This window comes from Stenella coeruleoalba, assembly GCF_951394435.1.
Source record: "Stenella coeruleoalba genome assembly, chromosome: 6".
Lineage (NCBI taxonomy): Eukaryota > Metazoa > Chordata > Mammalia > Artiodactyla > Delphinidae > Stenella > Stenella coeruleoalba.
In genome coordinates this window covers 125,248,767-125,276,697 of record NC_137151.1, presented here as the reverse complement: position 1 = coordinate 125,276,697, position 27,931 = coordinate 125,248,767, and the positions used below count along the sequence as shown (strand labels likewise).

At 62.3% G+C, this 27,931-nt stretch overlaps 1 protein-coding gene across 2 annotated transcripts; it reads right to left on the bottom strand.

The window, feature by feature from the left end:
• Positions 1-621: 621 nt before the first annotated feature.
• Positions 622-27,931, bottom strand: ESPNL (espin like). Of its 2 annotated transcripts, none has more exons than XM_079924235.1 (9): positions 27,607-27,931; positions 26,186-26,376; positions 24,356-24,542; positions 21,323-21,505; positions 12,891-13,022; positions 6,564-6,681; positions 5,404-5,507; positions 4,324-4,518; positions 622-2,242 (listed from the first exon to the last, which is right to left on the bottom strand). In XM_079924235.1, exons 1-9 carry the CDS (start codon positions 27,898-27,900, stop codon positions 650-652), a joined length of 2,997 nt encoding a protein of 998 aa, XP_079780361.1. In that variant the 5' UTR covers positions 27,901-27,931; the 3' UTR covers positions 622-649. The 2 variants fall into 2 exon arrangements, with proteins under 2 accessions (XP_079780361.1, XP_079780360.1); XM_079924234.1 differs by having other exon boundaries at positions 5,392-5,501.

Genomic DNA, 27,931 nt, shown 5'->3' with positions numbered 1-27,931 from the left:
GTAGGAGATTCCTGAAACCTCTCCCCAGCACACTGCCTGCTGGGGCCACGGCACGGCTGCAAGACACCTCTCCCCTAAAGCCCCTTGGTTTCCCTCCCTGACCCGGAGAATTCGGGAGTCTGGTCTCTTGCCCGTCGAATCCCGTTCTCTCCGACCCCCAGCTCCTCTGCCACTTCACAGGTGGGGAAAGGGGACAGAAGAGGGGAAGGGGCATGGCCCAAGGTCACCAGAAGGAACCAAGGCAGGACCCAAGGAGGGCAGACAGAGGCTCAGGACGCGACCAGAGCCACCGGCACCAGAAGCACTGAGAGAAGGGACACCCAGGCGACTCTGGAAGGAGGACCAAGGGGAAACCCGGGCTGGAATCACAGGTGCCTGAAGGAAGACTGGGCAGAAGGGCGTGGGCCGAGATGGCAAGTCATCCAACTTCGGGGCCGACTGGGGGACTGACTTTCGGGCCAGCGGTGAGAAGGGCTCTGAAGCTGATTCCCGCCAGGGGGCAGACCTGGAGGGTGGCAACTAGCACGCTGAGGATCCGCCGGCCTGCCTTCAAGGCTCACCTGGCCACCAGGTGGGCGAAAGGAAAAGAGGAGAGGACCAAAACCACACCGGAAGCCCCGTTGGTAGGAAGGCAGGCTGCCAGCCCATCTCACTCCCCGAAGCTGAACATCTCAGCTTCTTTCTCCTTCCAGAAGGCGAAGCTCCGGTCGATGTAGCCACAGATGTCCTCGCTGTTGAAGCTGCCCCGCTGGGGGCCGGACACCAGCCTCTGTGCCGCGGGCCCGGGGCCGCCGCTGGGGCTGGCATGGGGCAGGGGCCGGAGCGGGGTCAGGCCCGACTTGCGGCCGGGCTCTGCGCCCCAGGGGTGACTGCGGCTGGAGCCGAAAAAGCGGGCTTTGATGTCCTCGAAGCCGTCGGTCCAGGCACGGCGGCCGGCAGCCACCTCGTCCGTCACGGCCTTGTGGAAGGCACGCGCGGCCTCCCAGCCGTGGGCGCCCAGGTGCTCGAAGACCTCGAAGCAGAGCAGGTGGCGCATCTTGCGCTCCTCAGCCGACAGGTCGCACTCCAGGAGCTGGAAGTAGCCCAGCATGAAGAGGTCCAGCGTGAGGCTGCCGTAGGGCACCGGCGCCCCGTCCACGTGGGGCAGGAACTGCTCGGGGGACAGGGGGCCGTGGGGCCGCCGGCTCAGCCGCCGCAGCTGCCGGGCGGGCACGTGGGCCAGGATGGACTTCCAGTTGCCCAGCAGGTGGGCGATGATGCTGCGCTGCTGCCACAGGTGGCCCAGCCGCGGGCTCTCGCTGGACGGCGGGGAGGGCAGCTGAGGGCCCCCGGCCGCCTCCCGCCGCCGCGGCTCCACGCGCCGGGCCTCCAGGGTCCTGCAGGCCACCGTCTTCAGGGCCGGCGTGTAGGCCGACTTCTTCCAGTGGCTGAGGAAGAGCATGACGATGCGCTCCTTGCGGAGGCTGGCCAGGTCGGGGCCAGGCACGGCTCCCGCCTCCGACGGGGCCTCCTCGCAGCTGATGCCCGAGTCGCTGGCCTCCTCCGCGTCGCCCGGCCCCGGCTCCCCTGCGATCGGGCCGCCGCGGGGCTGCAAGGGGGAGGGCCAGCAGCCTCTCAGGCACGGCCCCGGCTGGGGCCCCAGCTCACAGGGGCCGGGGCTCGGGGTGCAGGGCCGGCCGGGGGCTGACTCGAAGTTGCCACGAAGTGTCCGCACCGACACCCCACACTCCTGGATCTCGCGCTGGGCCTCGCTCCTCGGAGGGCTGGCTGGGGCCTCCCTGGGGGCCTCCAGTGGGGGCCGCTCCTCGCCTGGCACCAGCCCGTTCACGCCCTTCAGCAGCAGCGACAAGCTGCGCACCAGCCGGGAGACGTGGCTGCACCAGAAGGGCAGGGGCTGCGCGCCGGGTGTGGCCTGCGGAGCCCCCACGGAGCCCTCGGGCTCGACCTCGGGGCTGGGGCCCTCCTCGCCCTCCAGCCCGGGCGCGCGGGGCAGGAAGTGGCTGTTGACAGTGATGCTGACCAGGGGCGCAGGCAGCAGGGCCTGCAGCTCGGCCGCCAGCCGGCCCAGCTCGCTCTCATACTCCTGGCAGCGGCGCCGCAGCTGCAGGTCTGCGATCTGCTTCTCCAGGTACACCAGGTCGTCCTCGGTCAGCAGCTCCCCGAAGGGGCCCAGGATGGCCTGGTGAGTCTGCGAGTACCGCCAGGCCGCCTGCTCTGTGGCGCCCGTACTCCCGCCGTCGTCCTGGGCACAGGGAGGGCAGCTCAGCGGGGCCACAGCCCACATGGCGAGTTCCTGCTGGACACAAGCTCCCCTGGGAACCCCAGCCCAGCCCCTGGACACCCGCTGGCCACTGCCTGGACTCTGAGGGCAAACGAGGTAAGCGGCCAGCCCCGTTCCCGAGTCTGAGGCTCAGGGCAGTCACCCACCCTGGAGGGCCCAGTCTTCCCCTCAGAAGGGGTAAGGGTGCCTCTGCTCTGCCACCCGCATGTCCTCCTCAACTCCTCAATGTTGATTTCAAAGACTCTCTCGCCTCAGAGCCCCCCAATTCCTCCGCAGAGTCTTCTGCGGTTGGACGGCAGCCCTAAGGATGGGCGGCCTCAACAGCTCTGCTCTCAGTTCTTGCAGCACGTGGCCAACTTCACCCAAAACACCACCCCTCGGGGCTTCCCCTGGCACCAGGATACAGCTGTGCCCCCAGCGCTCACAGTTTGCGGGGGAGACCGACACAGAGAGCCTCCGAGCTGGGCTCCCTCTGGGTGCAGCTCTGTGCCCACCTGATTACTTCTCCGAGACCCCTGATGGAGGCCCTGCATCTGCCCCATTTCACAGGTGAGGGGACTGAGTTGCCACCTGGTTGCCAAGAGGCCCGGGATTGTCTGGTGCCAGGTGGCACTCTGCACAAGTAAGTTCTGATTCCTTGTCCCAGGAGGCCCGGGGAGGGGAGCAGGTGCTGCAGGGGTGGGGGGGAACTGCTGTCCTGGGCAGTGTCCGGCCCACAAGGGTCGGGCACGGGAACTCCCTACGGCCAGGCTGTGACTGGGCCAATCCCTTTCCCCTTCAGTCTGTCCTTCCCGTTTCCCGGAGTTCTTCTGCATACCCTTGGCCCTGCCCCAGGGTCAGATTCCAAAGGGCTTCCCGGCTGTGGCAGGAGGCCCCACCCACCCCTGCCTGGCTCCACCCTCAACCCCACGGGTGTCCATCGCGGACTTCGAGGACAGGCTGGGCCATTAGACCAGCGCCACCCAACACTTCTGAGATGAGGGGATGGCATGCCGAAACCTGCCGTGGCCATTAGCCACCTGGGGCTACGGAAGTGAAATGTGGCTAATGCAGCTAACTGAGGGGCAGGGGGTTATTTTTATTTCATTTTAATTCATTTAAATAGCCACATATGGCTGGCATTATTGTATTGACAGGCAGCTCTAGACCAAGGGTGCAGAATACATCATTCAGACAAAATTGTATCCCTCCAGGATAAGACTCTACAACAACGGTCCACATGGTAGCCAGAGGGAGCCTGTTGAAATCCAAGTCAGATCACAGCCCTTCCTTGCTCATATTCTCAACGGTTCCCGCCAAGGTGATATCTGCCTGACCCCTCTCCGACCTCACCTCTGCCCACCCTTGGGCCAGCCCATCCGTGCCTCAGGACCTTTGCACTTGCTGTTCCCTCTGCTCCCAATCACTTGTCCCACATTCCCATAGGGCTCCCCTCTCACTTGCTTCTGGCCCCTGCTCAAGGCCACTCCCCAGAGAGGCTGCCCCTGACCACCCGGGCAGAAGAGCCCCCTCCCCTTTTCACTGCTTCGCTTCTCTCCTTAGCACTTGGAACCACCCTCAGCGCAGTTGCCCAGTCACCCTGCCTTCCCTGCTGGAATAAAAGCGCCAGGGGGCGGGGCTGGTCTCTTTCACTGCTGAGAACAGAGCTTTGGCACACGGTGGGCACGGGATACAATCGTTAGATCCAAGAACATGTGGGGACCACATCATTAGAGATGAAGGGTTACAGGTGAAGGGACACAGCCCTCTGATCTGGTTCAGCTTCATGGTCTGGCAGAAGAGGAAGCTGAGGCCACAGAGGGACACGCAGTGGCGTTCCGGGTCTCAGGACTCGAGCTGTGTGCTCAGGGACCCCACCTTCCACGTCCACCAGCCAGTACAAAGCCTCCTGCTCCCGCCTCCGCCCTCTACGCTCTGGTCCCACCCGGGCCCCGCCCACCTCCCACAACGCCACGCCCCTCACCCCATCCGGCCCTGCCCTCCAAGCCGGGCCCCGCCCCCTTTCAGGCCCCGCCCCCACCCTCGTCCCCGCCAGGCCCCACCTGGACCTCTGGCGCTGGAGCTGCGCCCAGGCGAGCCTGCAGCTTCCGCACCATCACCTGCCGCTTCCACTCGGGGATGGGCCGGCCGCGCTCATCCCGCGTGGGCACCAGCCCGTCGAGGTCGCCCGCGGGCAGCCCATCCAGCTGCAGCGCGACCAGGCTGTCCGGGGCGCCCCCCGCTGCCGTCTCCGTCACCTGTGTGGACAGGCAGGTCGTTCAAGGCCCCTATGGGCCTCTGGTCCGGGAGGGAGCGGAGGGGAGGACCGCCCTGGGCAAGCGCAGCTGAGGGAGGAGGGGCGGTGGAGGCTGACCAGGTAGGGCAGGGGAGCTGACCACTGACAGCACCCCCCGCCTAAGTGTGAGTCTTCTGAGGGCAGGGACCCCGCTGTGCCCTGTGGGACCCAGGCACGTGTTGGGAGGCTTGCTGCCTGAAAGAGGCAATCAGAGATACTGCCCAGGGCACGCCATGTGGATGGGCAAACTCGTTTGGGGAACAGTTGCATAGACAAGTTTGGTGGCCAATTCTGGACTGCAGGACTTGTCAGAGCCTTTAATGTGCTGTGTGCACTGTAACTCTACAAGGGGGCAGCACGATGCAGCACTTCCCAAACTCAAAAAGAGCATCTCAGGGGCTGAGCGTTCCCAAGACCCATTCAGGGAAAGGATGGCTGGATTTAAAAGGGGCTGGTGCCCAGAAAGAGAAGGAGTGGGCCGCTGGGAGCCCCCCGAGGAGGAGAGCAGTGGGCGCCAGGCCCACCCTTCCCATGGACTGATGCTTCCCTGTACCGTGACAGCAGCATCTGTCAGGATGAGGGGCTTGGGCCACTGGAACCCCCTGGAATCAGAGAAGTGTCCCTCGTCTACTATGATGGGGAGACAGGTTGCTTCTGGCCTTGGAATCTCCATCTCCTCAGATGCCAGCCAGTCACCCCAGGGGCCTCCTGGAGGAAAGGGCCTGGCTGCCCCAGGAGTGACCTGGCTGGGGCCCACATAGGAGAACACGGTGAGAAGCCAGCCAGGCTTTGGCTGGGGTGCCTTGGGAGACAGGGATACGGCGGGGGTTCTCACCATAGGGACGGCTGTGGCACCGGTGGTGACCCTCGGGGGTGCTGTGCGGGTCACGTGCTCCCTCGGAAGAGGCTGGTCAGGCTGGCCGGGCCAGGCTGGGCTGAGAGACGCTGCCACTGGAAGGAAGGGGCAGCTGGAGTCAGAGAGGTCGGGGGATGGGGAGCAGAGGACCCCGGACCTGGGGCAGGACCGGCCTTCCTGAAGGACCACTGGACTTGGAGCCAAAGGCCCAAGCAGCTCCCTGCCAAGTGCCCTGGGACCTGGGCAAACTCATTCATCCCTGGCATTCCAGAGGTGTCCTTGGAGCCCCCTCCAAGCCCTGCCGGTTGGGGAGCCTGCATTCCACCCACCTCATCCCATCCCATGGCCCGCCCCCCCTCCCCAGCCTCTCCTGTAGCCTAGAAGGAACTAGAAAGGGCATAGGGTTCCGTGGTCTGGGGATCTAATGCAGCCCCATCAGACCACAAACCTGTCCTTTCACCGCTCTTCCCTCCACTAAACACACATGCACGCACACACGCACGCACACGCACACGCACGCACGCACACACACACGCGCACGCACGCACGCACCCCTACGTGTGACTGTATAACTACAGCCCATTCCATGAAGCACGCTGCCCTTCCCTGCACATGGGGCCTGCAGACATTTTTCATGCTATTCCATTGCCGTTTCATTTTCATAAGTGCTGTCACGGTTCCCTAATGGGTGGTGACCGCTCCCCCGCCCCCTGCTGGAATCTCAGGGAACAGCAGCGGACTCGGAGACCCCTTCAGACACAGCCTCTGATTTCCCTCTGCACAGGCTGAGGCCCAGAGAAGGGAGGAGGCTGCCCGAGATCTCAGCGGCAGGAGAGTCAGGCCGCAGGGGCTTCAGGGCTCACAGAGAGACGCCCGAGGGCTGGGCAGGAGGCTGTTTAATTGTGGTTATGGAGTTTGTCCTCACTTGAAAAAGGCAACAGGACAATAAAGGAATCCTGGAAGAGCGGGGGTGCTGGCTCACGAGAAGGGGTGGCCCCGGCCCTGTCCTCAGTGTTCTGCGTGCCCTGCTGCCGAAGCTTCTGCTCCCCACCTCCCCCCGGCCCCTTCGAAGGACCTCGGAAGTGAGGCCAGAAAGGCCCGCTCCCAGCACGCACAGCCCAGGCCAGCCCTCCCTGGAGACGTGTACGCACCAGCGGGATCCCCGACACCTGGGCCCCCTCTTCTTCCATCCTCCAGGGAGTGCCTTGCAGCAGACAGCGGAGGAGGGGGGAACGGCGGCGGCGGCGGGGGCGCCATCAGGAGTGGCACCTGGGGGCAGACAGGCCTGGTCACTGGGAGGCCCAGGTCGGGGTGGGAGGCATCCAGCAGGCTAGCCCTGGCCCGGTCTCCCTGGGGCTGGGGCTGTGCATCTGAACGGAGCTCGGAGAGGTAAGTTTGCGGGAGTGAGGGGCAGCGCCCCTAGCGGTTCTGTCCACCCCTCCACACTGGTGAGCAGCGCCCCCCAAACATACCCACGCACTTGTCTGAGAGCTGCCACCCCTAGGTGAACCCCTCATCTCAAGGCCCGGCTCCCTGTGGAGGCAGCTTAACTCAGCGGCTCTGGGCTCTGGGTCAGGGTCTGGTGTCCCCCTCGTGCTCACTCACCACTCCTTGGCCTTACAAGAGACACATGCACACTTGCACACCCTCCCTGACTGTCCCCTGACTGTGCTGAGACACACTGCCTGAACCTGCCCCCTCTCTCGCCCTGGGCATAGGGGGAACCACAACAAACTTGCAACTCTTCTCAGCCCCGTAAACAGTGCGGCCGTGTGACCGCGCGTCAGAGCAGAGGCGCTGTGCCCAGGACCCACCATGCAGTGTCTAGGCCACTCTCCCAAGGGCCACCCGGAGACAGAGACCACCAACATTGGTCCCCGGCAGCCTGGGGTCAGGGAGATCCATCAGCCCCAGTCTGGGGCTGCAGGGGCACCCGCATTTCAACCCCATGTCTGCCCCCGGTCTGGGGCGAGGCACAGACCTGGCCTTGACCATCTCCCCTGCCCCCAAGCGCTGACTGGTGGGCAGCCGGAAAGAATCCTCGACCTGGAGGTGCCACTGCCCCCTGCATCCCCCCAGCTGAGGCCTGCAAGGTCTCAGCTTTTGCATCTGGCCAATGGGAGCCAAGAGTCGAGACTGGAGCACGCAGGCTGCTGTGGGGCCGCAGGCGGCGCGTCCCTCCCCAGGCGGCAGAGAAGTTCTCCGGGAGGACGCTGAGCTGTCCTCCAAGGACTCCAGAGCCGGGCTTGCTGCCTTTTGGTTTAAAGCTGAACGTCAAAAGGCCGGCCGTCTTTCAGATGACGTGGCTCCCGGCTGAGCCAGGATGGCCTGAGAGCACATGGCCACCCCAGCTCGGGTCCCCAGCAGGGAGGGCCGCTCACGGCGGTCTCTCTGGGCACCCACCACTGGCTGTCAGACCAAAGCGCGTCGCCCCGCTCCCTCCAGTGGGTAGCTGCGGTGGAAGGTGGCCTCAGGGCTGCCAGGCGGGGCAGAGGGGCTGGTTCCAGCCCACAGCCCCCAGGCGGGACATGTGGTTTGGCGCAGGTGTCACGCATGGGTGGCTCGTGCTGCAGCTCTGTTGAAGGTTCTCCAGTCTCTGTCTTGAAATTCTTAATCAGTTGTTAACAAGAAGCCCACGTTTTCATTTTGCACTGAGCCCTGCACGTGATGTAGCTGGAGCTGCAGGGCCAAGTCTCCCGGCCACGCTGAGTGTCCCCTGGCTCACCTGTAGGTGGGCCCTGTCCCTCCCGCAGGCGTTAGGTGGCCTCCCCAGCCTGGGGGATTCCCGTCAGAAGAATCCCCGGCTCTGCAGCCACTGCCTCGGGCCCCTCGGTCGCATTCCCATCCAGGACCCTTGGCCAGGCGGAGCCACGGGGAGGGGAACACAGCCCGACCCCTTATCTGCCACCGCCCTGCACCTCATACCTCACTCTCTGCAGGAATCTGTGCCGAGAGCCCAGGAGCCCTGGTCCGACAGGGCAGGGAGTGTCCGCCAGGCCCCAGCCGGGAGGACCTTCAGAAGCAGGTGCTGGGCTGTGAGCACAGGAAGCTGTTGGCTGTCCTGGACCGTCGGGGGCTGTCGCAGCTGCCGCCCCCAGGAGCTGGAGGTGTCGCATTAATATTTGAAGGCTGAGGTGTCAGGTGGCCCGGCGGGCTTGGGCTGGGTGTGGGATCCCTTACCACTGTGCCTTAACCCTCCGCAGCGCAGGGGCCAGGGGAGCGGACCCTCGGGAGAGGTGGGGGAGACCTGAGATCCCTGGTCACGCAAGAAGGGACCACCCAGATGGGCTGGGTGTGGGATCCCTTACCACTGTGCCTTAACCCTCCACAGTACAGCCCTCCAGGCACAGATGGGGAACCCAAGACTCAGAGAGGCAAGGGGCTTTCTCAAGGGCCCACAGCTGGGACGGGGCAGAGCTAGACCAGAATCTTACTTGAGACCCCCCTCTTTGCTCCTTCCAGGACTGAGAGCCCCTCGAATCGCTGCTCCTTTCGTCCAGGGGCATCAGCAGTGGAGGAAGAGGCAGGCGGGCGGGTGGGGTCTCTTGCGCCCCTACCGAGGATGCAAAGCCCTGACCGCGCTTCACCCGCTCTTCCTCTGGGCTGCCTTTGCACGGGAGGGACCCAAAGGAGGAGCAGGCTGCTCGCCGACTGCTGCAGGACACGGGCCTTCCCAGGCTCAGGGGTCCCCGCCTGTGACACAAGTGTGTGCGCGCAGCAGCCATCTGGGCCCCTATCGGTCACACTGGGACTTGGAGGCGGGAGGGGATCCGGTCACACTGGGACTTGGAGGCGGGAGGGGATCCGGTCACACTGGGACTTGGAGGCGGGAGGGGATCCGACCAAACACGACGCTTTCTCCCTGCCGTGTCTCCGACCTAGGAATCCCCTGTCTTCTTCCAGCGTCCGCAAGGCAGGAGCCCGTTGGCCTAGGAACTTTATGCAGGGTCGAGTCAGACCCCAGACCCCACGGCTGGCACTGACAGTCTGATGGGCAGAGCAGGGCTGAGTCCCAGGTGGGCCCCGGGCCCCTGCACAACCAGGACAGGGCTGTGAGGCTGCCGCAGTCTCCCCTGCTCCCTGCCCCTGCCTGGGAGCCCGCAGCCCCTCCCCGCAATTGAATCTGCTCTGGGGTTGAGGGGCAAGGACTTCCCAGTCCCTGCGGAGTGAAGGGCTCAGCTGGGGTGGCTGGGGCCCTGTCATTCCGGGGAAGATGGAAGAGGCAGGAAGTTGGTCCAGGGCCCAGGGGGATGGACTTGGCGCCAGTACAGTACCCACAGCCTGGGAGACCTCAGGCCACCTGGTCCCTGAGGCTGGAGTCTGCTCCAACCCTCACCAAGGAGAAGCCTTGCGGAGTCACTCAGCGTCCCCCAGGCCTGAGTTTCTCTGCCTTTGCTGGGAAGGGGAGGGGTTACTGAGAGCCCCCGGCAGGGCCTGGCACACGTGACACTCAGACCTCTTTGCTGTTGTTAGCACGGTGTCTCGATGATCTCTGAATTTCAGCGGGGACGGGGGTCGGCTGTGGTGTTTCCCAGGTGACAGGAGTATCCACATCCCCGTGTCCCTCATTCAGGCCCTGGACACTAACCGAATCTACGAGGACCCGAGCGAGTGGCAGATGCTGGGTCCCGACGTTTGGGATTCTGACAGCTGGGCGTGTGCTGCCCCCAAAGGGGGCTGTTGCCCTAAGGTTGGCGGTCAGCTGGCCCTGGGCTGGTGCCCTTCCCACGGCCTGGTGTCTCCTTTTCTGTGTTTTTGATGAGATTTGAGCAGCCATGCCTGCCATGCATTATACATCGAGGACAGCTGTGGCGAGCCGGGTTACAGGCCTGTAATGCCACCCGGGCCGAGAAAATCATGACCCACAGATGGGCGACAGCTGAGATTCGGTTACTGGCTGCACGGCCAGGCCCCGCCCCTCCCTGGGGGAGGAGACTGCTCAGGGGAGTCCCTTGCCCTCTCTGGGCCTCAGTTTCCCCATCTGTAGAAGGAAGGGGTCCTAGGGCCCTTCTGGACCAGGGGAGGGAAATTAGCACCCGCCGTGTGCTCAAGGCACACGTCTACCGGCCAGCAAGCCTCCTGAGTTACATTATACAGATGAGAACATCGAGGCTCACAGACGCTCAGAACTGGGGGTGCCACCCGGCCGGGAAGACTCGCTCCAGCTCTGGTGAGCGCTGAGTGCCGGGCTGGGGGCAAGCTGAAGGGCTAGGCTCCCCCTCCTGGGCCGCTACTCCTCACTGTTGCTGCCGTCCAGCGTCTCACTCTAACCTGGCCCTGCAGCCAGGAGCCCAGCTGCCCGGCCCACTCCTTGGGGGTCAGAGAGGCCCAGGCCCTCACTGTGCAGAGGGGTACCCCAGGCCCAGGGGCTGGCAAGGCTTGGTCAAGGTCGAGGTGGTGTGGCCGAGGCAGGGCCTGGCCTTCCCGAGCCTCGCGGAGGCCCCGCCATGGGCAGCGGGTGAACCCAGGCCCTGCGAAGCCTCCCAGGAAGGGGGCGCCTCCCACAGGGCAGGTCTCCGTTCCCCGTCCAGCCGTGCCCCGCAAGGCTGCCTCTCCTGGGACCCACGGCTCCCTGGGGGCAGAGGCAGGCGGCCGTGTGGAGAGGAAGAAGATGACTTTCAGCACCTCCTCTGAGCCCGACACAGGGAGAGGCCACGCGGGCGACCTCTGGAGATCGTGTTTCCATCAATACTGCATCAGGCGCGCAGCTGACAGCCTGCCGTCTGCGGGGCCGGGACTGCCGGTGAGGCGGGGGCTGGCGGGGAGCAGTGGATCTCAGGGAGGTGGCCCAGCCTGCCCGCTCTCCACCACCGCAGGCGGGGCACGTGGACGGGCTGGACGCCGCGGGCCAGAAGGCCGGGAGGGGAGGCTACACAGACAGGCCAGCCCGGCTTGGGGAGTCCTGAGCGGAGGGGATGCTGCCTTGTATCCTGTGGCGACACCAAGGAGGCCACCAGGACCAGGCGAAACCACAGGAAGCCTGACATGGGCTGGTCCCCAAAACCCTGGGGCTCAGGAGAGCGCCCAGAGCCTCCACCCCCCTAGGAGAGCTGGGCACAGTGGCCAGGAGGGGCTGGCAGATGTGCCAGGACCTGGGGATGGAGAGCAGGGAGCAGAGACCCTGCTTGGAGAGAAGGCTCAGCCGTGGGCACGGCCGTGTGGGCTGGGGACAAGCGGGGGACCCCAGCCAGAGGCCCGGCGGCACCTGCTCCCTGGCAGGCGAGCAGCTGCCCACTCCACCTCCAGGCCAGCCCCAGGGCCCACACAGAGGCTGGGGGCCCAGGCGGCCAGGGCATCCCTGGCCGGTGGGCTGCAGAGCTCTGTCCGCTACACCAGGAACCCACTGAGTTCCCGCAACTTCTGGAACCCAAGCCAGAAAGACAACCCTTATCACACAATAGCCAACCGAAGGGTTAGTGAATAATCAGTACATTGATTACTTCAAGCAGTGAGTATAGTCCTGTTTCTGAAACTACGACACCAAGACAAACCAGGACTCCCAACTCGTGTGCCCCGAAGCACCCCTGGCCTTTGACCCAAGGCCGCCTGGGTGTGGCTTTCAGGCAGTGGAGACAAGAGGCTCTCAGTGGTGGTCGGGTGAGGACCAGGCCACTGGCCCGGGGCCGGGGACGGCAGCTCAGCCTCAGCTGGTCACAGATGCTCCGGGGGGCGTCCCGAGGGAAAAGGAGGCACGGCAGCCACGGGTGAGACCCGGCATGGGGGGCGCCTCGCCCCTCTGGGCCTCGGTGCTCTCACCTGAAGGCAGGGCCAGGCGATCCCAGGGACGCCTTCCGAAGGGGCGGCCGCTACAGAAAACTGCGGCACAATCTGTATTCGCCGCCCCGGGCCTGGAGTCAGGGGTGGAGGCCAGGCGGGAGGGCGCTGGCCCTACGCTTCCCCACCGCACACCCGCCCGGCCACCCTCACCTGTCCACTCGCTCACCCGCCTGCCCACTGCTCCACTCATTCGGCACACACGCGTGGCCCGTCACGTGCTGGGGGCTGGGACCCACGAGGCCCTTGCCCTTGCGGACCGAGGCCCGGCGAGGTCACGTGCCCAGGTGGGAGGGCGGGACGAGACTCTCCCCTTCCGGGCTGCACGGGGCTGGCCCGCCTCACTGGGTCACCTCACCCAGGGCCCAGGGCCCTGCTCCCACCCCCGGGGTGTCTTCAGCCTGACACAGCGTCACCCAACAGCAGCCCTGGCCGGAAGCATGGATCCCAGGTCCTAAGTGTGGTTACTGCGGCCCAGGTGGAGGGCAGACCTCGGCGAGGTCCAGCCACAGCCCAGCCCTGGTCCCGGCTGTCACGGCCCCGGTCGCAGCCCTGGTCCCGGCACCGGCTCAGGCGCGGCCAGGCCCTTTCACGTGACAATGACACCGCGTACGCAGACGGCTCCCCAGCTACCCGGCCGTCAGCGCGGCAGGGGTCTGTCACCCGGCCCGGGGTGGGGGGGGGGGCGGGACCGCGAAGCTTACCGGCCGGGTGCTGTCGCGGAGGTACTGGGCGCAGTCGCGGTGGCCGTGGTACTCCGCCAGGTCTGCGGCCGTGTAGCCGTCCTCGTCCCGCAGGGCGGGGTCCACGCGATGGGAGAGCAGGGTCTGGCAGCACTGTGGGGAGGGCACACCCGTGGCCGCGCCGCCGGCCCCCCCACCCAGCCCCGAGCTGGGGCACCGAGGCCGTTCAGTCCGCGGCACGGCCTGAACCCGTGCCCGGACCCAGGCTGCCCTGCCCGCGGGCACCGGCATGCCCCTGTCCTGGGTGGGAACCCCAGGCGCTCGCGCTCAGGAGCTCACCAAGGGCCCAGCTGGTCAGTCAGCGACCCAGCCGGATCCTAGCCAGGCAGCCTGACCCCGACTCTGCCCTTGTAGCCCTTGCCTCGGGTTCAGATATGGAGCCGGGTTCCATTTTTACAGCGACCTTTGGAGGCGTGTGTCATTTTCACACGAAGAAACCGGGGTGCAGGAGACTAAACACCGTGGCTCCACCCCAGGACTCCGGGCCTGTGCCCTGCCCACCTCACCCTGCCCACTCCTTGGCCTCCGGTCAGGCCTGGCACTCAATGAGCCCCTCTTCTTGGCCCCAAGCCTAGGCGAGCTCTGGGGGCTCCCACCCTCACCCTCTGCGTCTCTATGTCTGAGCTCACGGCTCCACCAGCCACACGCATGCTCCCTCCTCGCTCAAGCCGGGCCTAGGCCCCCTTTTCTCCCTCCTGACTGGTCCTGTGGGCTCGTGTGATGGGAGCTGGGAGGAGAGGAAGGCCTGGAGGCCCAGAAGCTGGGAGGAGAGGGGAGGATGGAGGAGAACAAAGTGAGAGGAGATCCGGGTCTGTGAAGGGCCCTTTGTGAAGGAGGCTGCGATGGGGTACGGGGGGAGGATACAGGGCGCTGCAGAGGCCGGCTGTGCGTCCAGAGCGTGTGGGGGGGGGGTCAGAGCGGAAACGCAGTGGAGCAGGGGCCACCGGAGTGTCAGGCCTGGCCCCAGATGGGCGGGGACGGCAGCCCGGGGGAGGGAGGGGGGAGGAGAGAACTTTCCCCGCGAATGATGGCGATTACTGCTGGCAAACGATGGTGACCTATTTGTGAGCAGAGGCTGGGTGGTTACAGATGACCAAGAGTTAGGTCTGGAAATCCGTGAGGTAGCCGTGCCAGCGGCAAAAACAGGTGGGCAGACGGACCCGCGTCAAGGAGTAGAGAACCAGGCAGGTACCACCAATCCACTCTCCAGAGTCAACGTAAAAAATGGACTAAATGTGAAAGGCACCTTCCTAGAGCATCAGACAGGCAACAAGGAAGTGAGGACTTGGCAGACCAAGCTCAGGACACAAGGAAAATCCCGAGGGATAAGCCCACCACTCAGAACAGCTTTCGCCCTAAGAGCAGGCTGACGCAGAAGAAATGGCTGTAACCAGAGCAGCTGTGTCACAGGCTCACGAGACTAGGGAGACCAGCAACAGCTCAGGGTCCACCGCAGGCTGGGCCTCCGCCCTCAGAGGAAAGGTGAAGCAGGAGCCAGCCCGCCCTCTGCTTCCCATCACGCAGGTGCTCCAGGAATCTCAAGCCGGATTGTGGACTAATATGATCCACGTGTGCCTGTCAGCCAGAAGCAAGTAAGACGTCACCTAAGGCCCTAAATAATGATGTGCAGCATCGAGTCAAACAAAACCAGCAGCACAAGGAAATAAGATACCAGAAACGAGAACCAGAGGACCCAACACACAAAGAAACAACCCACAAAGTCCTGAGAAACAGCAGACCGTAACACAGCTGTGCTCACTGCTTTCAAGGAAGTAGAAACCAAGCTTGAAAATTTAGGCGTGGAATTGTAAATTCTAAAAAGCGGCACCGATTTTAAACCATCAACAAAATGAAAAGACAGCCTACGGAATGGGAGAAAATACTTGCAAACAATGTGACTGACAAGGGGTTAATATCCAAAATATACAAAACAGCTCATACAACTCCATATCAAAAACAACCCAATCAAAAAATGGGCAGAAGGGACTTCCTTGGTGGCGCAGTGGTTAAGACTCTGCACTCCCAATGCAGGGGGCCCGGGTTCGATATCTGGTCGGGGAACTAGATCCCACATACTGCAACTAAGAGTTCACATGCCACAACTAAGGAGCCCTCCAGCCGCAACTAAGGAGACCACCTGCTGCAACTAAGACCTGGCGCAACCAAAAAAAAAAAAGGGCAGAAGACCTAAATAGCCATTTCTCCAAAGAAGACACACAGATGGGCAACAGGCACATGCAAAGATGCTCAACACCACTAATTATTAGAGGGATGCAGATGAAACCCACAATCACCTCACACCTGTCAGAATGGCCATCATCAAAAAGTCTACAAACAAATGCTGGAGAGGGTGTGGAGAAAAGGGAACCCTCCTGCACTGTTGGTGGGGAAGTAAACTGATACAGCCACTATGGAGAACAGTATGGAGGTTCCTTAAAAAACTAAAACTAGAACTACCATACGACCCAGCAATCCCACTCCTGGGCATATATCCGGAAAAATGAAAACTCTAATTTGAAAAGATACTATCACTTTGAATTACTGGTTTCCTCATTAATTAATGAATTAAATAAAAATGTTTGACACAGGCTCATTTTATAGTTGAATGAAAGTCACGATTACCAGCACTTTTAAAAATTATCCTTTAACATGTGGAATCATTGCAAATTCAGTTAAAAATCAGACAGCTGGAGATGCAAACGTCAGGTTCAGCATTGCCATTGGTGATGTCATTTGCTCAAATAGTGAATAAGTTTTGGTAAAGTGCTAAATAAAACAAAAGTCTATCTTCCCTCAATATATACAGTCGGACCATTCTTGGAAAACTCTTATGTATATTAAAACTATGAAGAAACATTGGTGTATGTGTACATATATTTGAATTTAGGTTCTAAGCTTAGATAATTACATGTACTTGAGTTAGGTTCGAAGCTCAGATAACTATGAACAGGTTTTCTACCTACATACCTGTCCGATTCACTGGGAACTTGCTTGGGGCACAAGACCCTTCCTCACTGTGCAGGACTGTTCTGGAACAGCGGGCTAGCCGGCCTCCCCCACAAGAGCACCCCAAGCGTTGTAACAACAGAAACAGCCCTGAAATTTCCCAAACCGACCCCTCATCTACTGCAGATATTCTCTGGCTCTCGAATCCTTGCTCACATACTAAGCAAGTGCTCAATAACTCTTTGTTGAATGAGTGTCTGCATGAAGGAAAGCGTGGACATGAATCGTTGACCATTAAAGACTCTAAAAAATTACCCAGCACAGAAAGTCGACAGAGGCAATCGTCTGCTCGGAACGCCTTTTTGGGGACTCACAATACTCAATAAAAGTTCTCTCTTGAATTAGCGGCAATGTTAAGCTAGGTGGAGAACTACAACGAGTTTTAACTGCATATCTAAACCTTGAAGGGACCTCGTTTACACCTGTCTTCTGCTGTTTCCTCTTCAACCTCATCAGCAAAGCCCCAGACCACACCCCATCTTACGGCAACTTCCCGGTCCACAGCGAGCCCTCCTCCAAACAGCCAGGAAATCATATGCCCTCTTCTCGGGATCCCACAGCAGCTCCCAAATGGCTCCTTACACAATATTAAAACTAGTCAAGGTCTTCCACCACTGACCTCTCACTAAAGCCCCAGCTTCTACTCTCCACTCTGTCCTAGCACCCTGAGCGCTTATAACCCTCTCTCCCTTGCTAGAAACCCTACTCCTTCCGACATTCACTGCTTTAAGAATGACCGTCTTCCAATAAACTCTGTGTCAGTAACGCAAAAAGAAAAGAACGACCATCTCTATGAATTCTTTCTAGATTCGCTCAGCTAACGCTACTCACATAGGTGGCTCTCAAATTTGACATATGTTAGAGTCACCCGGGGAGCTTTTTTTTTTTTTTTTTTGCGGTACGCGGTCCTCTCACTGTCACGGCCTCTCCCGTTGCGGAGCACAGGCTCCGGACGCGCAGGCTCAGCGGCCATGGCTCACGGGCCCAGCCGCTCCGCGGCACGTGGGATCTTCCCAGACCGGGGCATGAACCCGTGTCCCCTGCATCGGCAGAGGACTCTCAACCACTGCGCCACCAGGGAAGCCCTTACCTGGGGAGCTTCAAGAAGTCCTGATACGTGGGCTCCCTAGGACCAATTAAATCAGAATCGCTGGGGTAGGTGGAGCTCAGGTATTAGAATATTTTAAACCTGTTCTGGAGAGTCGTAGTGCACAGCCACCTTTGAGAACCATTACACCAGTGCTATCTACCACACTTAAAATCCTAAGCAAAATGTTAGCAAATTAAATTCACCTGTGTATAAAAGAGATCGTTTTTCATGACCAAATTGAGTTTACTCCAAGAATGCAAGGTTGGTTTAACATTTTAGAGAGTAATCAGAGTAGAAAGCAAGGTCTTGAAGAGACAGTTGCACACCCATGTTCACTGCAGCATTATTCACAATAGCCCAAAGGTGGAACCCAAATGTCCACTGATGGATGAATGGAGAACGATAACGTGGCATAACATACCGCGGAATATCATTCAGCCTTATAAAAGAAAGCAAGCCTGATACATGCCACAACATGAATGAACCTTGAGGACATTATGCTAAGTGAAATAAGGCAGTCACAAAAAGATAAATACTGTCCCTAGGGTAATCAAGCTCATAGAGACAGAAAGGAGAATGGTGGTTGTCAGGGGCTGGGGAAGTGGGGATGGGGAGCTGTTGCTTAATGGGTACAGACTTTCCGTTTTGCAAGATAAAAGTTCTGGAGATGTGTTGTACAACAATGTGCATATATTTACACTTCTGCACTGTACACTTAGAAATGTTTAAGACGGTCAATTTTATGTGATGTATTTTTTACTCAATTAAAAAACCAAGTAATCAGTGTAATTTGTGACATAAGAAAGACTGAGATACAGCAAAACAAAACACATACTAAACTCTCATCATCCCCCACTGGGGGTGCGAGGGCACCAGCTCATGATTCTGAAGTTTTGTTTTGAAAGGGTAGGGGGGGAACTGTCACAGCTCGGGGGAGCCTCAGGGGACAAGATGATGAAATGTCACGTGGTGTCATGGAAGGGATCCTGGAACAGGAAAAGTACATCAGGTGAAAAGTAAGGAAACCTGAATGAAGTATGGACTTCGGTTAGTAATATTGTATCAATTTTGGTACATTAATTGTGACAAAGTTACCATGCTAATGTAAATTGTTAATAATAGGGGGAAATGGATGTGAACTCTGTGAGAACTGTCTGTACTAGTGTCTCAATATTTCTACAAATCTAAAACTCTTCCAAATTATTCTAAAATAGAATTTATTGGGGCTTCCCTGGTGGCACAGTGGTTGAGAGTCCGCCTGCCGATGCAGGGGACACGGGTTCGTGCCCCGGTCCGGGAAGATCCCATGTGCTGCGGAGCGGCTGGCCCCGTGAGCCATGGCCGCTGAGCCTGCGCGTCCGGAGCCTGTGCTCCACAACGGGAGAGGCCACAACAGTGAGAGGTCCGTGTACCACAAAAAAAATAAAAAATAAAATAAAATAGAATTTATTTTAAAACGGGGTGTGGCGTGGGGTGGGAATGAAGCATTATCCTATATTTCCTGGATGAATATATTTCTGGAATTGCTAACAGATTAAGACCCAACAGACAAATCAATAATGTGTGGACTTTGCTTCGCTCCTGATTACAGCACAAGCAGGGAAATGGATATTAGATGGCTACTAGACAGACTGGATATTAGAGGATATTAAGAAATTATTGGGGGCTTCCCTGGTGGCACAGTGGTTAGGAATCCGCCTGTCAATGCAGGGGACACGGGTTCGAGCCATGGTCCGGGAAGATCCCACATGCCGCGAAGCAACTAAGCCCATGTGCCACAACTACTGGCCCTGCACTCTAGAGCCCGCGAGCCACAACTACTGAGCCCACATGCTGCAACTACTGAAGCCCACGTGCCTAGAGCCCATGCTCCACAACAAGAGAAGCCACCGCAGTGAGAAGCCCGCGCACCGCAACGAAGAATATCCCCCTCTCGCCGCAACTAGAGAAAGCCCGTGCACAGCAACGAAGACCCAACGCAGGCCAAAAAATTTAATTAATTAATTAATTTTTTAAAGTAGTCTAAAAAAAAAATAAATAAAAGAAATGATCAGGAATTATTTTTAGGCGTGATAATGGTTTGAGGCTGTGATAAGAAACAAAGGGAGTCTTCGCCTCCTGGAGAAGTCCACTGAAGTATTTATGGAGAAAAAGATGTGCCTTCTCTGACTTGCTGTTAAATAATAGTGCGGTGGAGGGAGTGGCCAAGAGAGGCCAATGAGCTGAGGCACGAGGCTCTGCTCTTGTGTGTTTAGAGTTTTCGGAGCAGATTGAAGAGGAAAGCAGCTGTCAGCCTTGAGGCCTGAGCTATTTTATTTTCGCATTAAGGGAGGGTGGGAGGTGGTGGTCTCTTGGCTTATCGGGTGGGCTTCTCGGGCTCCTATAGACTATTTCACTTGAAAAAGATGCTGCTGCTTAAAAATAGAGTTTTTAGAGCACTGCTCCAGCCACCCTCCCGATTACGGAGCCGGAGGCTGGGAGACGGGCGGCTGCCTGAGCCTCGCTGCAACGGCTCAGGGCTCTTCAGGCCACCAACCGCCTGTGGGGACCGCCCTCCCCGCCTCCCACCCTGTCACCTGCTCAGCTTCTTCTCTTGTGTCCAGGACAAAAGGGATGACTGTAGGGGTAACTGCAGGCTCTTCCTCTTCTCTGAGGATTGGCCTGGCCCGGACTGAGGTTCACGCCTGCCCTTCCCCTCCCTCTAGATAGGGGCGGATTGGGGGCATTGAGCCAGGGAGGGCTGAGTGGTGGCTTGCAGGGGTGAGAGGAGGGGGGCTGGGGTGGAGGGGTGGTGGGGTGAAGGGGGGCTGGGGTGGAGGGGTGGAGGGGTGGAGGGGTGGAGGGGTGAAGGGGTGGAGGGGTGGAGGGGTGGTGGGGTGGAGGGGTGGTGGGGTGGAGGGGTGGAGGGGTGGAGGGGTGGAGGGGGGCTGGGGTGGAGGGGTGGTGGGGTGAAGGGGGGCTGGGGTGGAGGGGTGGAGGGGTGGAGGGGTGGAGGGGTGGTGGGGTGGAGGGGGGCTGGGGTGGAGGGGTGGAGGGGTGGAGGGGTGGAGGGGTGGAGGGGTGGAGGGGGGCTGGGGTGGAGGGGTGGAGGGGTGGAGGGGTGGAGGGGTGGTGGGGTGGTGGGGTGGAGGGGTGGAGGGGTGGTGGGGTGGAGGGGTGGAGGGGTGGTGGGGTGGTGGGGTGGAGGGGTGGAGGGGTGGAGGGGTGGAGGGGTGGAGGGGTGGAGGGGTGGAGGGGTGGAGGGGTGGTGGGGTGGAGGGGTGGAGGGGTGGAGGGGTGGTGGGGTGGAGGGGTGGAGGGGTGGAGGGGTGGAGGGGTGGAGGGTGGAGAGCAGGAGGGACCCGAGGACTCCTGAGAGTCAGAGGCAGACAATTTCAGCAGCGCTGCCAGGAGCTGGACTGGGCCTCTTTCTGACTCTTCAGAAGGACCCTGCGCCTTCCCATGACTCTTGGTGGCCGCCCTGTGCTGCATTACACAACGCTGCTCAGGCTGGGCCCCAGGGACACTTTGGGTTCCAGCTGGAAACAGCTGTCCAGAATGTAGGCCCAAAGGGGATACCCGGTTGCACCTCAGTAAAGACTGGCCTTTCCTGGGCCAGGAGCACGTTGCTCCCGACGGCAGATGCAGCAGGCATCCCCGGGCACTGTGGGAATGACACGGGAAAGCCTGGGAGCCGGCATGGGATGAGCTGACTCACTTCGGAGCCCTGCTGGGTGGGGCAGTGGAAGAGTCAGCCTGTGCGCTCCCCTCAGATGCAGCCCTGCCTTTACAGGAGGTCAGTGGGCAGGTGATGCCGGTGCGGGGCCAGTGGCTGATGGCCAGGTCTATTCCCAGCGTTGGACCGTAAATATTTGAACACCATCCCTGCCTACTCTGGATTTCTGGATGCTGTTTCCTGGGAACTGGGCCACAGGAGCCCCCAAGGTCTATCTGGATCATAGCGAACCCGCCAGGGCTCTGCTCCCAGGCTGCTCACATCGGGGGCCAGCAGCTAAAAGGCCCTCCGGGGAGGACCGGCAGGAAGACCACTCCCTGAGCGGGAACCTGGGGAGACTCTGTGCTAAGGGAGGGGCCGAGCGCACGGATTTTGTTCCCCGCTGGGTCAGAGCCTGGATCCTGGGCAAGTGACTGGCCCTCTGAGCCTCAGTTTACCTGTCTGTAAAAGGGGACTAATCACATCTATTCTACAGGGCTGTGGTGAGGGTAAAATGACTTATTCATAGGAAGCCTTCCAGGACTGCTGGCTCTCGGAGGCCCCCCAGCCCCACCACGCACCCTCCCCCGGCCCCTGCCTCACCTCCATTTGCCCGCTCTCCGCTGCGTCATGGAGAGGGGTCCCACCCCAGGAGTCTCTCATGACGGGGGCGCCCATCAGCAGGAGCCGGTCTAGAATGGGCGTGTGGCCGCCTCGAGCGGCAAAGTGGAGGACGGTGGCCCCCTCGTTATCCCGCGCCGTCAGGCCGATGTCCGTGAAGGTGACCTGAGGGACGAGGAGGGGGGATGGGCCAGCTGAGGCTGGACGGGGGTGACCACTCCTACCTCGGGGCAGGAAGCCCTGGGACAGAGCTGCCTCCTCTTGGCGCGTCCCGGGCAGCATGGGAGGAAGTGAGCTCGGTGATTTTGCTGGGAGACTCCACGGTCCCCAAATCTGCCCCAGCCCTGACCATAAGCTGAACACCCCCAGGGGCTGGTTTCACACATCAAATAAAGAAATGCCTTTGGGCGGCACCTAAGGGACAGTAAGCAGATGTTTGCTGATGAAGGGAGGGAGGGAGGGAGAGAAAGGACATCCTGGCACCAGGCCTGTTTGTACCCTATCACGTCTCCAGCACGAAGATGCAGGGGTGCTGGGAGGCGGGCCCTGAGCAGCCTTCCTCACGGTGGACCCAAGCCTGGTCACCCTGCGGCTTGGGCCCCGTCCTGCTGGCAGCCACATGAGTGACTTCCGGCCAGCCCTCCTCACGGGCCCTCAGCTGCCCCTCTGTGAGGGCACCAGTGGGCTCTGGTCCACGGCACCCGGCCAGGCCCGTGGGCACGCAATGGACTGCGTGCACCGGGGCAGCCATGTGACAGTGAGACGTCAGGGGCTCTTCTTCTGCCTTCCTGATAGAAGGGGCTGGTGGATGTGGCCTCACCCCCTTTTCTCCCTCTTCCTGCCTTGAATGCGGCCAACTCTCACCATGAGGGAGAGGCTGGGAGAATAGCAGAGATGTGACCCAGTGTCAGCGGCCTCTACGTGGGAGGGACAACCTTTCAGTGGCTCAGTGCACTGGTCACTGCAGCCAAACGTGTCTGTTAGAAAAAGGCCAGTGAGCCGGGAACAGAGACCCTCCCCTCGGCCAGCTCCCCGAAGGGAGGGGGCGCCCAGCGCTGGGTGGGTGAGCCAGGCTGGACGCCGCCCCCTCCCCTCTCGGTCCACCCTGCAGGAGGCGGGGCTGGGGAGTCACATCTGGAAAAGCCTTTCTGGCCCTGGGACCCCGTGGCCCCAGCTGTTTCTCGCGGGATGAGCCCCTGTGGGGCTCCATGGGGCTCGGTGGACATTCTTCCCTCCTGCCCACCCTCCCCCTGCTCCTGGGCACCCCCGCTGCTCCGAGCTGCTTCTCCTCGCCCTGCACAGCCCACTGGCTCACTCCCACACCGTGTGCTGAGCACCTGCTGCGATGGTGGCCCTGCGGCCAGAGATGACCAGGACTCAGGCTCCCGCAGGGCGAGGAGTCCAGGTCTGGGGACAGGCACATTTCTGGGAGGCCAAGATCTGAACTACAGTGAGGGGACATAAGGACAACTCCACCCAGCGGCCCGGGCGGGGCCGAAGACGGGAAAGTTAGTGCAGCAGGAGCCGCAGAGCTTTCTCCTGTGAGAGTAGCTGGCCGTGTAGGAGGGGCTGCAGCAAGGGGGCCTGGGAGGGGACGCGGCCTGTACGAAGGTGCGGCTGCCTGAGGGGCTGAGGCCAGCCTGGGAGATCCAGCAGTGAAGGGAGGCTGGAGGCAACTGCTGGCGGCCTCTGAGGCCAAGGTGAGTGGCTGGAGGCCAGATTCCTTCCCTCCTTCACTCACTCATCAAACATCTCTGGAGCCCTTACTATGTGCCAGGCACAGGGAATGCAGCAGCAGGGCTGCGCCACTGCTTCCTGGAGCGGCTGGAACTTACAGCCTGGGGTGGGAACAGACAACCACCAAGATGAAGGCAAACACAACGTTTATCAGTGTTGGTGCAGGACAGACAGCAGCAGAGCAGGACGGGGAGCTGGGCCAGGTGGCTGCCATCCTACACAGGCGGACAGGGGATGCAGTGGGGGGGGAGGCACACCTGGGGAGCTGTCACCAGGCAGAAGGTGCAGCACGTGCAAAGGCCCTGGGGCAGGGAGGCCGGCCTGCTGGAGGGAGGGCTGGAAAAGCAGGCCCCATGCGAAGGGAGGAAGGTTTTGAGTGAGGAAGGGCTCTCCCTTCTCCACCAGTGACCTGCGTGACCTTCAGAGATGCCAGCAGACCCTGGCGCTCCCAGCTCGCAGCCCTTCAGCGGCTCCCCAGTGCCCCAGGAAAGAGCCCAGGTCCTCCCGGGGCCTTGGTCTGCCTTTCCGCCTCACGCCACCCCACGGGCTCTCCCAACTGTGACTGAGCTGGGCCCCCGCTCCTCCAGGAACCACCCCCTGCCCAGCCACCTCCTGCCCAGCCTCAGTTCTGCCCCTCCCCAGAGAGACCTCTCCACTCTGAGACTTGGCCGGGTCTCTGTGATGGACCCTCAGAGCTCCCAGGCCAGGGTTTTGGTGGCGGAGCCAGGAAGTCCTCAGCCCTGGAAGAAGTGTTGGCGGAAGGCATCCTCCCCAAGCTGGGTCACTCTGTGTTCCTTCTGGAAAGAGGTCTGGGTGACCCTTCCACAGGTCCAGCGGGCAAGAGGGGAGGGGTCTGGCCCTGGGCTCCAAATGGCCAGGGCCAGGCACTGCCTGTGCCAGAGACAGAGCAGCTGGGTGCCACCGACGCTGAGGACTCTTGGGGGAGGGACAGGAGAGCCCCCAGGGGGCCCTGCACACGCCCACCGTCCTGCAGGGGCTGACTTTCAGTCCGCAGCCACCTCCAGTCAAAGCTGGGGGCTCCGGGCTGCACCGCGGGGCCGAGACTGGGCCTGGCATGTGGGTGCTCTGAGCCATGGGCCGGCCCATCTGCTCCCCCAACCACCGTGTGGGTCCTCGGACTTCCTGCGGGCAAACTGAGACCCAGTTTGGGTGTGCCGCGCCCACCCCAGCCGGGAGCCACTCGCTCGAAGGCGGTTCTGCAAGCGAGTTGCCAGCTTTCCCGGCCCTCCCCTGCCCGCGCCCCCGGCGGCCCCTTACCAGCCAGACGACGAGCGAGTAGTGGCCGCGGGCAGCGGCGGCGTGCAGGGCGCTCATGCCGTCGAGGGCGCGCAGGTGTACGTCGGCGCCGCAGTCCTTCACCAGGAACTGGGCCAGGTGCAGGTGGCCCTCCTGGCAGGCCAGGTAGAGCGGGGAGGCGCCGCTGCGCGTCCGCCGGTTCACGCCGCTATGGGGGAGGGAGGGGTTCAGAGGGCGCTCGGCCCGGGGGTCGCCGGGAGCCGCTCCAGCCAAGGGCCCAGATCGGGGAGGGGCGTCCCGGCACCTGGCTGAGCTGTTGCGGCCACCCCGCTTCCCGGCTGAGGTGAGGGGCCCAGCCGGCCACCTGTAGCGTTGCACAGGTTGCGCACGGCGCAAGGGCATGGGGTCGGGGCGGGGGTGAGGTGGGCACGGGTCGCCGGAATCCAGCTTCCCTTCCCCCACCCCCCTCCCCATCAAGATGTGCGCGCCGCCAGGGGTTGGCCGGCAGAGGGCGCTTCTTAGGGGGTGACTAGCCCAGCAGGGCCCGCAGTGGACGGGTCAGGGAACCTCCAGAGCTGGGGGCCTGCTCTGTACAAGGGGCCAGTGAGCAGGGCAGTAGCCCTTCTGTGGTGCCCAGCCCTGGCATCCGAATTCCAGGCCCCCATGTGGATGGACTGGGGCAGGGTCGTCAGATTTCCTGCATCCGGCTTTGCCTCTATGGTGCTGCAGGCCCAGGAGAGTTCTTGGTACCCAGGGCAGCCCCTCCCCAAACCGGACCCACGCCCTGTTGACAAAGACTTCACCTCTAGGTCCTGTGTTCGGTGCCGGTGGGAATGTGGGCCCTGGGGCGGGGGACCTTCCCGTGTGCTTGTGTGTGCTTTAATGTGAAATCTTCCACTTTTCAAATGACAGAAGCTGCTTCTAAAACTGCCGGTCTGAGAGACACTCTGTGGCCGGCCGGGCCCGGGGCAGCTGGTGTGGACGCTCTGGGGAAGATCCGCAGAGGCGAGTCCCGAAGGCCTTTGCCGAGGGGTCGGGATGGGAAGGCCCAGGGACAGGACCACTGTTCCACAGCTGAGCTGTCAGGCCTCGTCCAGGAGCAAAAGTGGGGTGGCCAGGACAGCCAGCCGGCCAACAAGAGGCCCCGCAGAGGAGAAGGCGTGTGGTTACAGAGGCAGGCGGGTTTGGGGGACAAAGGCCAGGTCAGGTGTGGGGCGGACATGGAGTCCCACCCCCAGCCAGGGCAGTAGCCCTGAGAACAGACGGTGGGGGGCAGGCCACGTGCACGGCACCCTAGATGGCCCGTTGTGTGCCCAGGGTATCTTTTGTGGGGCGCAAGGGCCACAGCGGTGCCCACGATGGGGAAGGGGAGTCCCGCTGCCCGCTGCCCCCGCCTCGCCATCCACCAACTCCAGGCGGTGGGACAGGGGTTCACAGTGTCAGGAACCGGACAGTGTGGAGGGAGAATTCAGGCCGACCTGAAGGGGCCCCCAAGTCCACTGCACAGCCTCTGCTCCCTTCGGGTGGCTTGAGGGGGCCACCTTCCCAGCCAGGGGAAGCCGGGCCCTGAGACGCCCCCAGGCAGGGCCGGGAGCTGCCTGAGCATATAGAGCGCCTCCTGCTCAGACTGCTGTAGCAGCTTCCTCGCCGTTCTCACTGCCCCCTCCACGCTCCGAGCCTCACCCCGAGCGCTCTCCGCCCGCGCCTTGGCCACAGACTTGTCCCTCCACACTCCCCTCCCCCAAGGCCCGCCTCCAAGGCGGCAGCCCCTCCTCCGCCGCCGCCTCGGTGCGGCCTCCCCAGCACCTGCACCCCCCGGACTGCCCAACAGGCGGCGCTGCGGCTCCTCACCTGCCGTGGGCGGCCGTCAGGAGCTTCAGGCAGGTCAGGTCCCCGCTGACGGCGGCGTGGTGCAGCGGCAAGGCCCCCTCCAGCGTCTCCAGCGTGGCTGCGTGGCCCTCTCGCAGCAGCCACTCCACCAGCACCGGGTGTCCGAAGCGGGCGGCCAGGTGCAGCGGGGAGACGCCCGAGGAGTCTCGGTCCTACGGAGGCACGGGCGGGGCGGTGAGCGGGCGGCGGGCCCGGACCCAGCCCTGCCCGGCAGCACCAGTGCGGCCAGGGCCAGCCGCCCGGCACCACAGCGCCCGGGACCCCGGCGGAGAGCTTCCGCCCCGCCCCTCCGTCCGGCGTGCTCCATCGCGGGACGTGCGGAGGGAGGTCTCTGGGACTGAGAGGTCGGCGGCAGGGCCAGGATCAAGTCCAGGCCTTCTGGGTCCAAGTGCATCCGAGCTCCCTCCCCTTCTCTGCTCGCAGTCAGAGCGGCTTCCGCTCGCCCAGCTGCGCCCGCGCCGGCCGGTGGCCTGCCCCGTGTCCAGGGCTGCGGCGTCTCTGGGCCTCTGCCCCACCCCCACTGAGCGCCCACCCGCCGGCCCCCGAGTCCTCTTGCCGGGGACCCTATCCACCGTGGGCCTCTGGCAGACCTGGGCGTTCTCCCAGGCACAGAGGTGGCCCCGCTCCCGCCCCCGGGGTTGTGCGAAGAGCCGCTGAGGATGAGGACGGCGGCCTGGAGGCTGTTGGGACGCTCAGGCTGTGACCGCCGAGTCCTCCCCGTCGCGGACCGAGCGGGTCACGATGATGCCCACCCCCCGACTCCGGCCTCTGGGAGGACGTCCTTACACCGTCAGAGCTGGCTCACCGACCTCCCGTGGTCCTTCACCGCGACACGGAGCACCCACCGGGCCGGCAGGAGAAGGGAGAGGCGGGCCCTGAGACTCTTCTCTTCACATCAAGGTTCTCGTCCCACTGCCCCCCACAGCTGCGCCTGTGCTGTCACCCACCGGGGCCCCCGGGCGTCCACAGCTCCCGAGCCCGAGTGCCCACCTTGCTTCTCTTCGTAAGGACCCTTTTCTAGACCCTTCGGAAACAGGCCCACGGATCAGGCCTGATAAGGGCTCCGTGAGATCGCCACTGGCAAGGCCAGGCGCCCCTGGGTGAGACGTGGGGAGGAAGAACAAGGATGGCCACCCAGTGCTGGGCGCTGGGGGACGCGAGGGGGTTTAGGAGGTGCCCACTTTGGGGGCGGAGGGATGTTGGGCAGAGACAGACGCCATTGACTGTGCCGTGGGGCCTGCGTGGTGACTCCCCGAGAGGAACAGCCCAGGGCCGAGGTGCCCAGGGGAGGCCGAGGGCTCCGGATCCGGCTCTTGGCTCACGCCTCCCTCCAGCCCCATGGACACGGGTCCCCCCGCGGCCACCGTGCCCGCTCGGCTCACCTGCAGACCGCAGCCCCCTTCGCGCACCAGCCAGCACATTTCGGCCAGGCTACCGGTGGCGGCGGCGTCATGCACCGGTGTGGCCCCGTTATGGGCCCGCTGGTTGCCAGGTAGCTGGGCCCGCTGAACCAGGAACTTGACGCAGGCCAGGTGGCCGGCCCGGGTGGCGTGGTGCACCAGGCCAGCCCCCAGGGCGTCGGTGACCCCCGGGCCCAGGGCACCCGCCTCCAGCAGCCGCTCCAGGGTGGCCAGGTCCCCATCCTTGGCGGCCGCGAGCGCCCGCTGCTCCTCCATCCACCCGGCCGGCTCTCCTCGACTAGCGCAC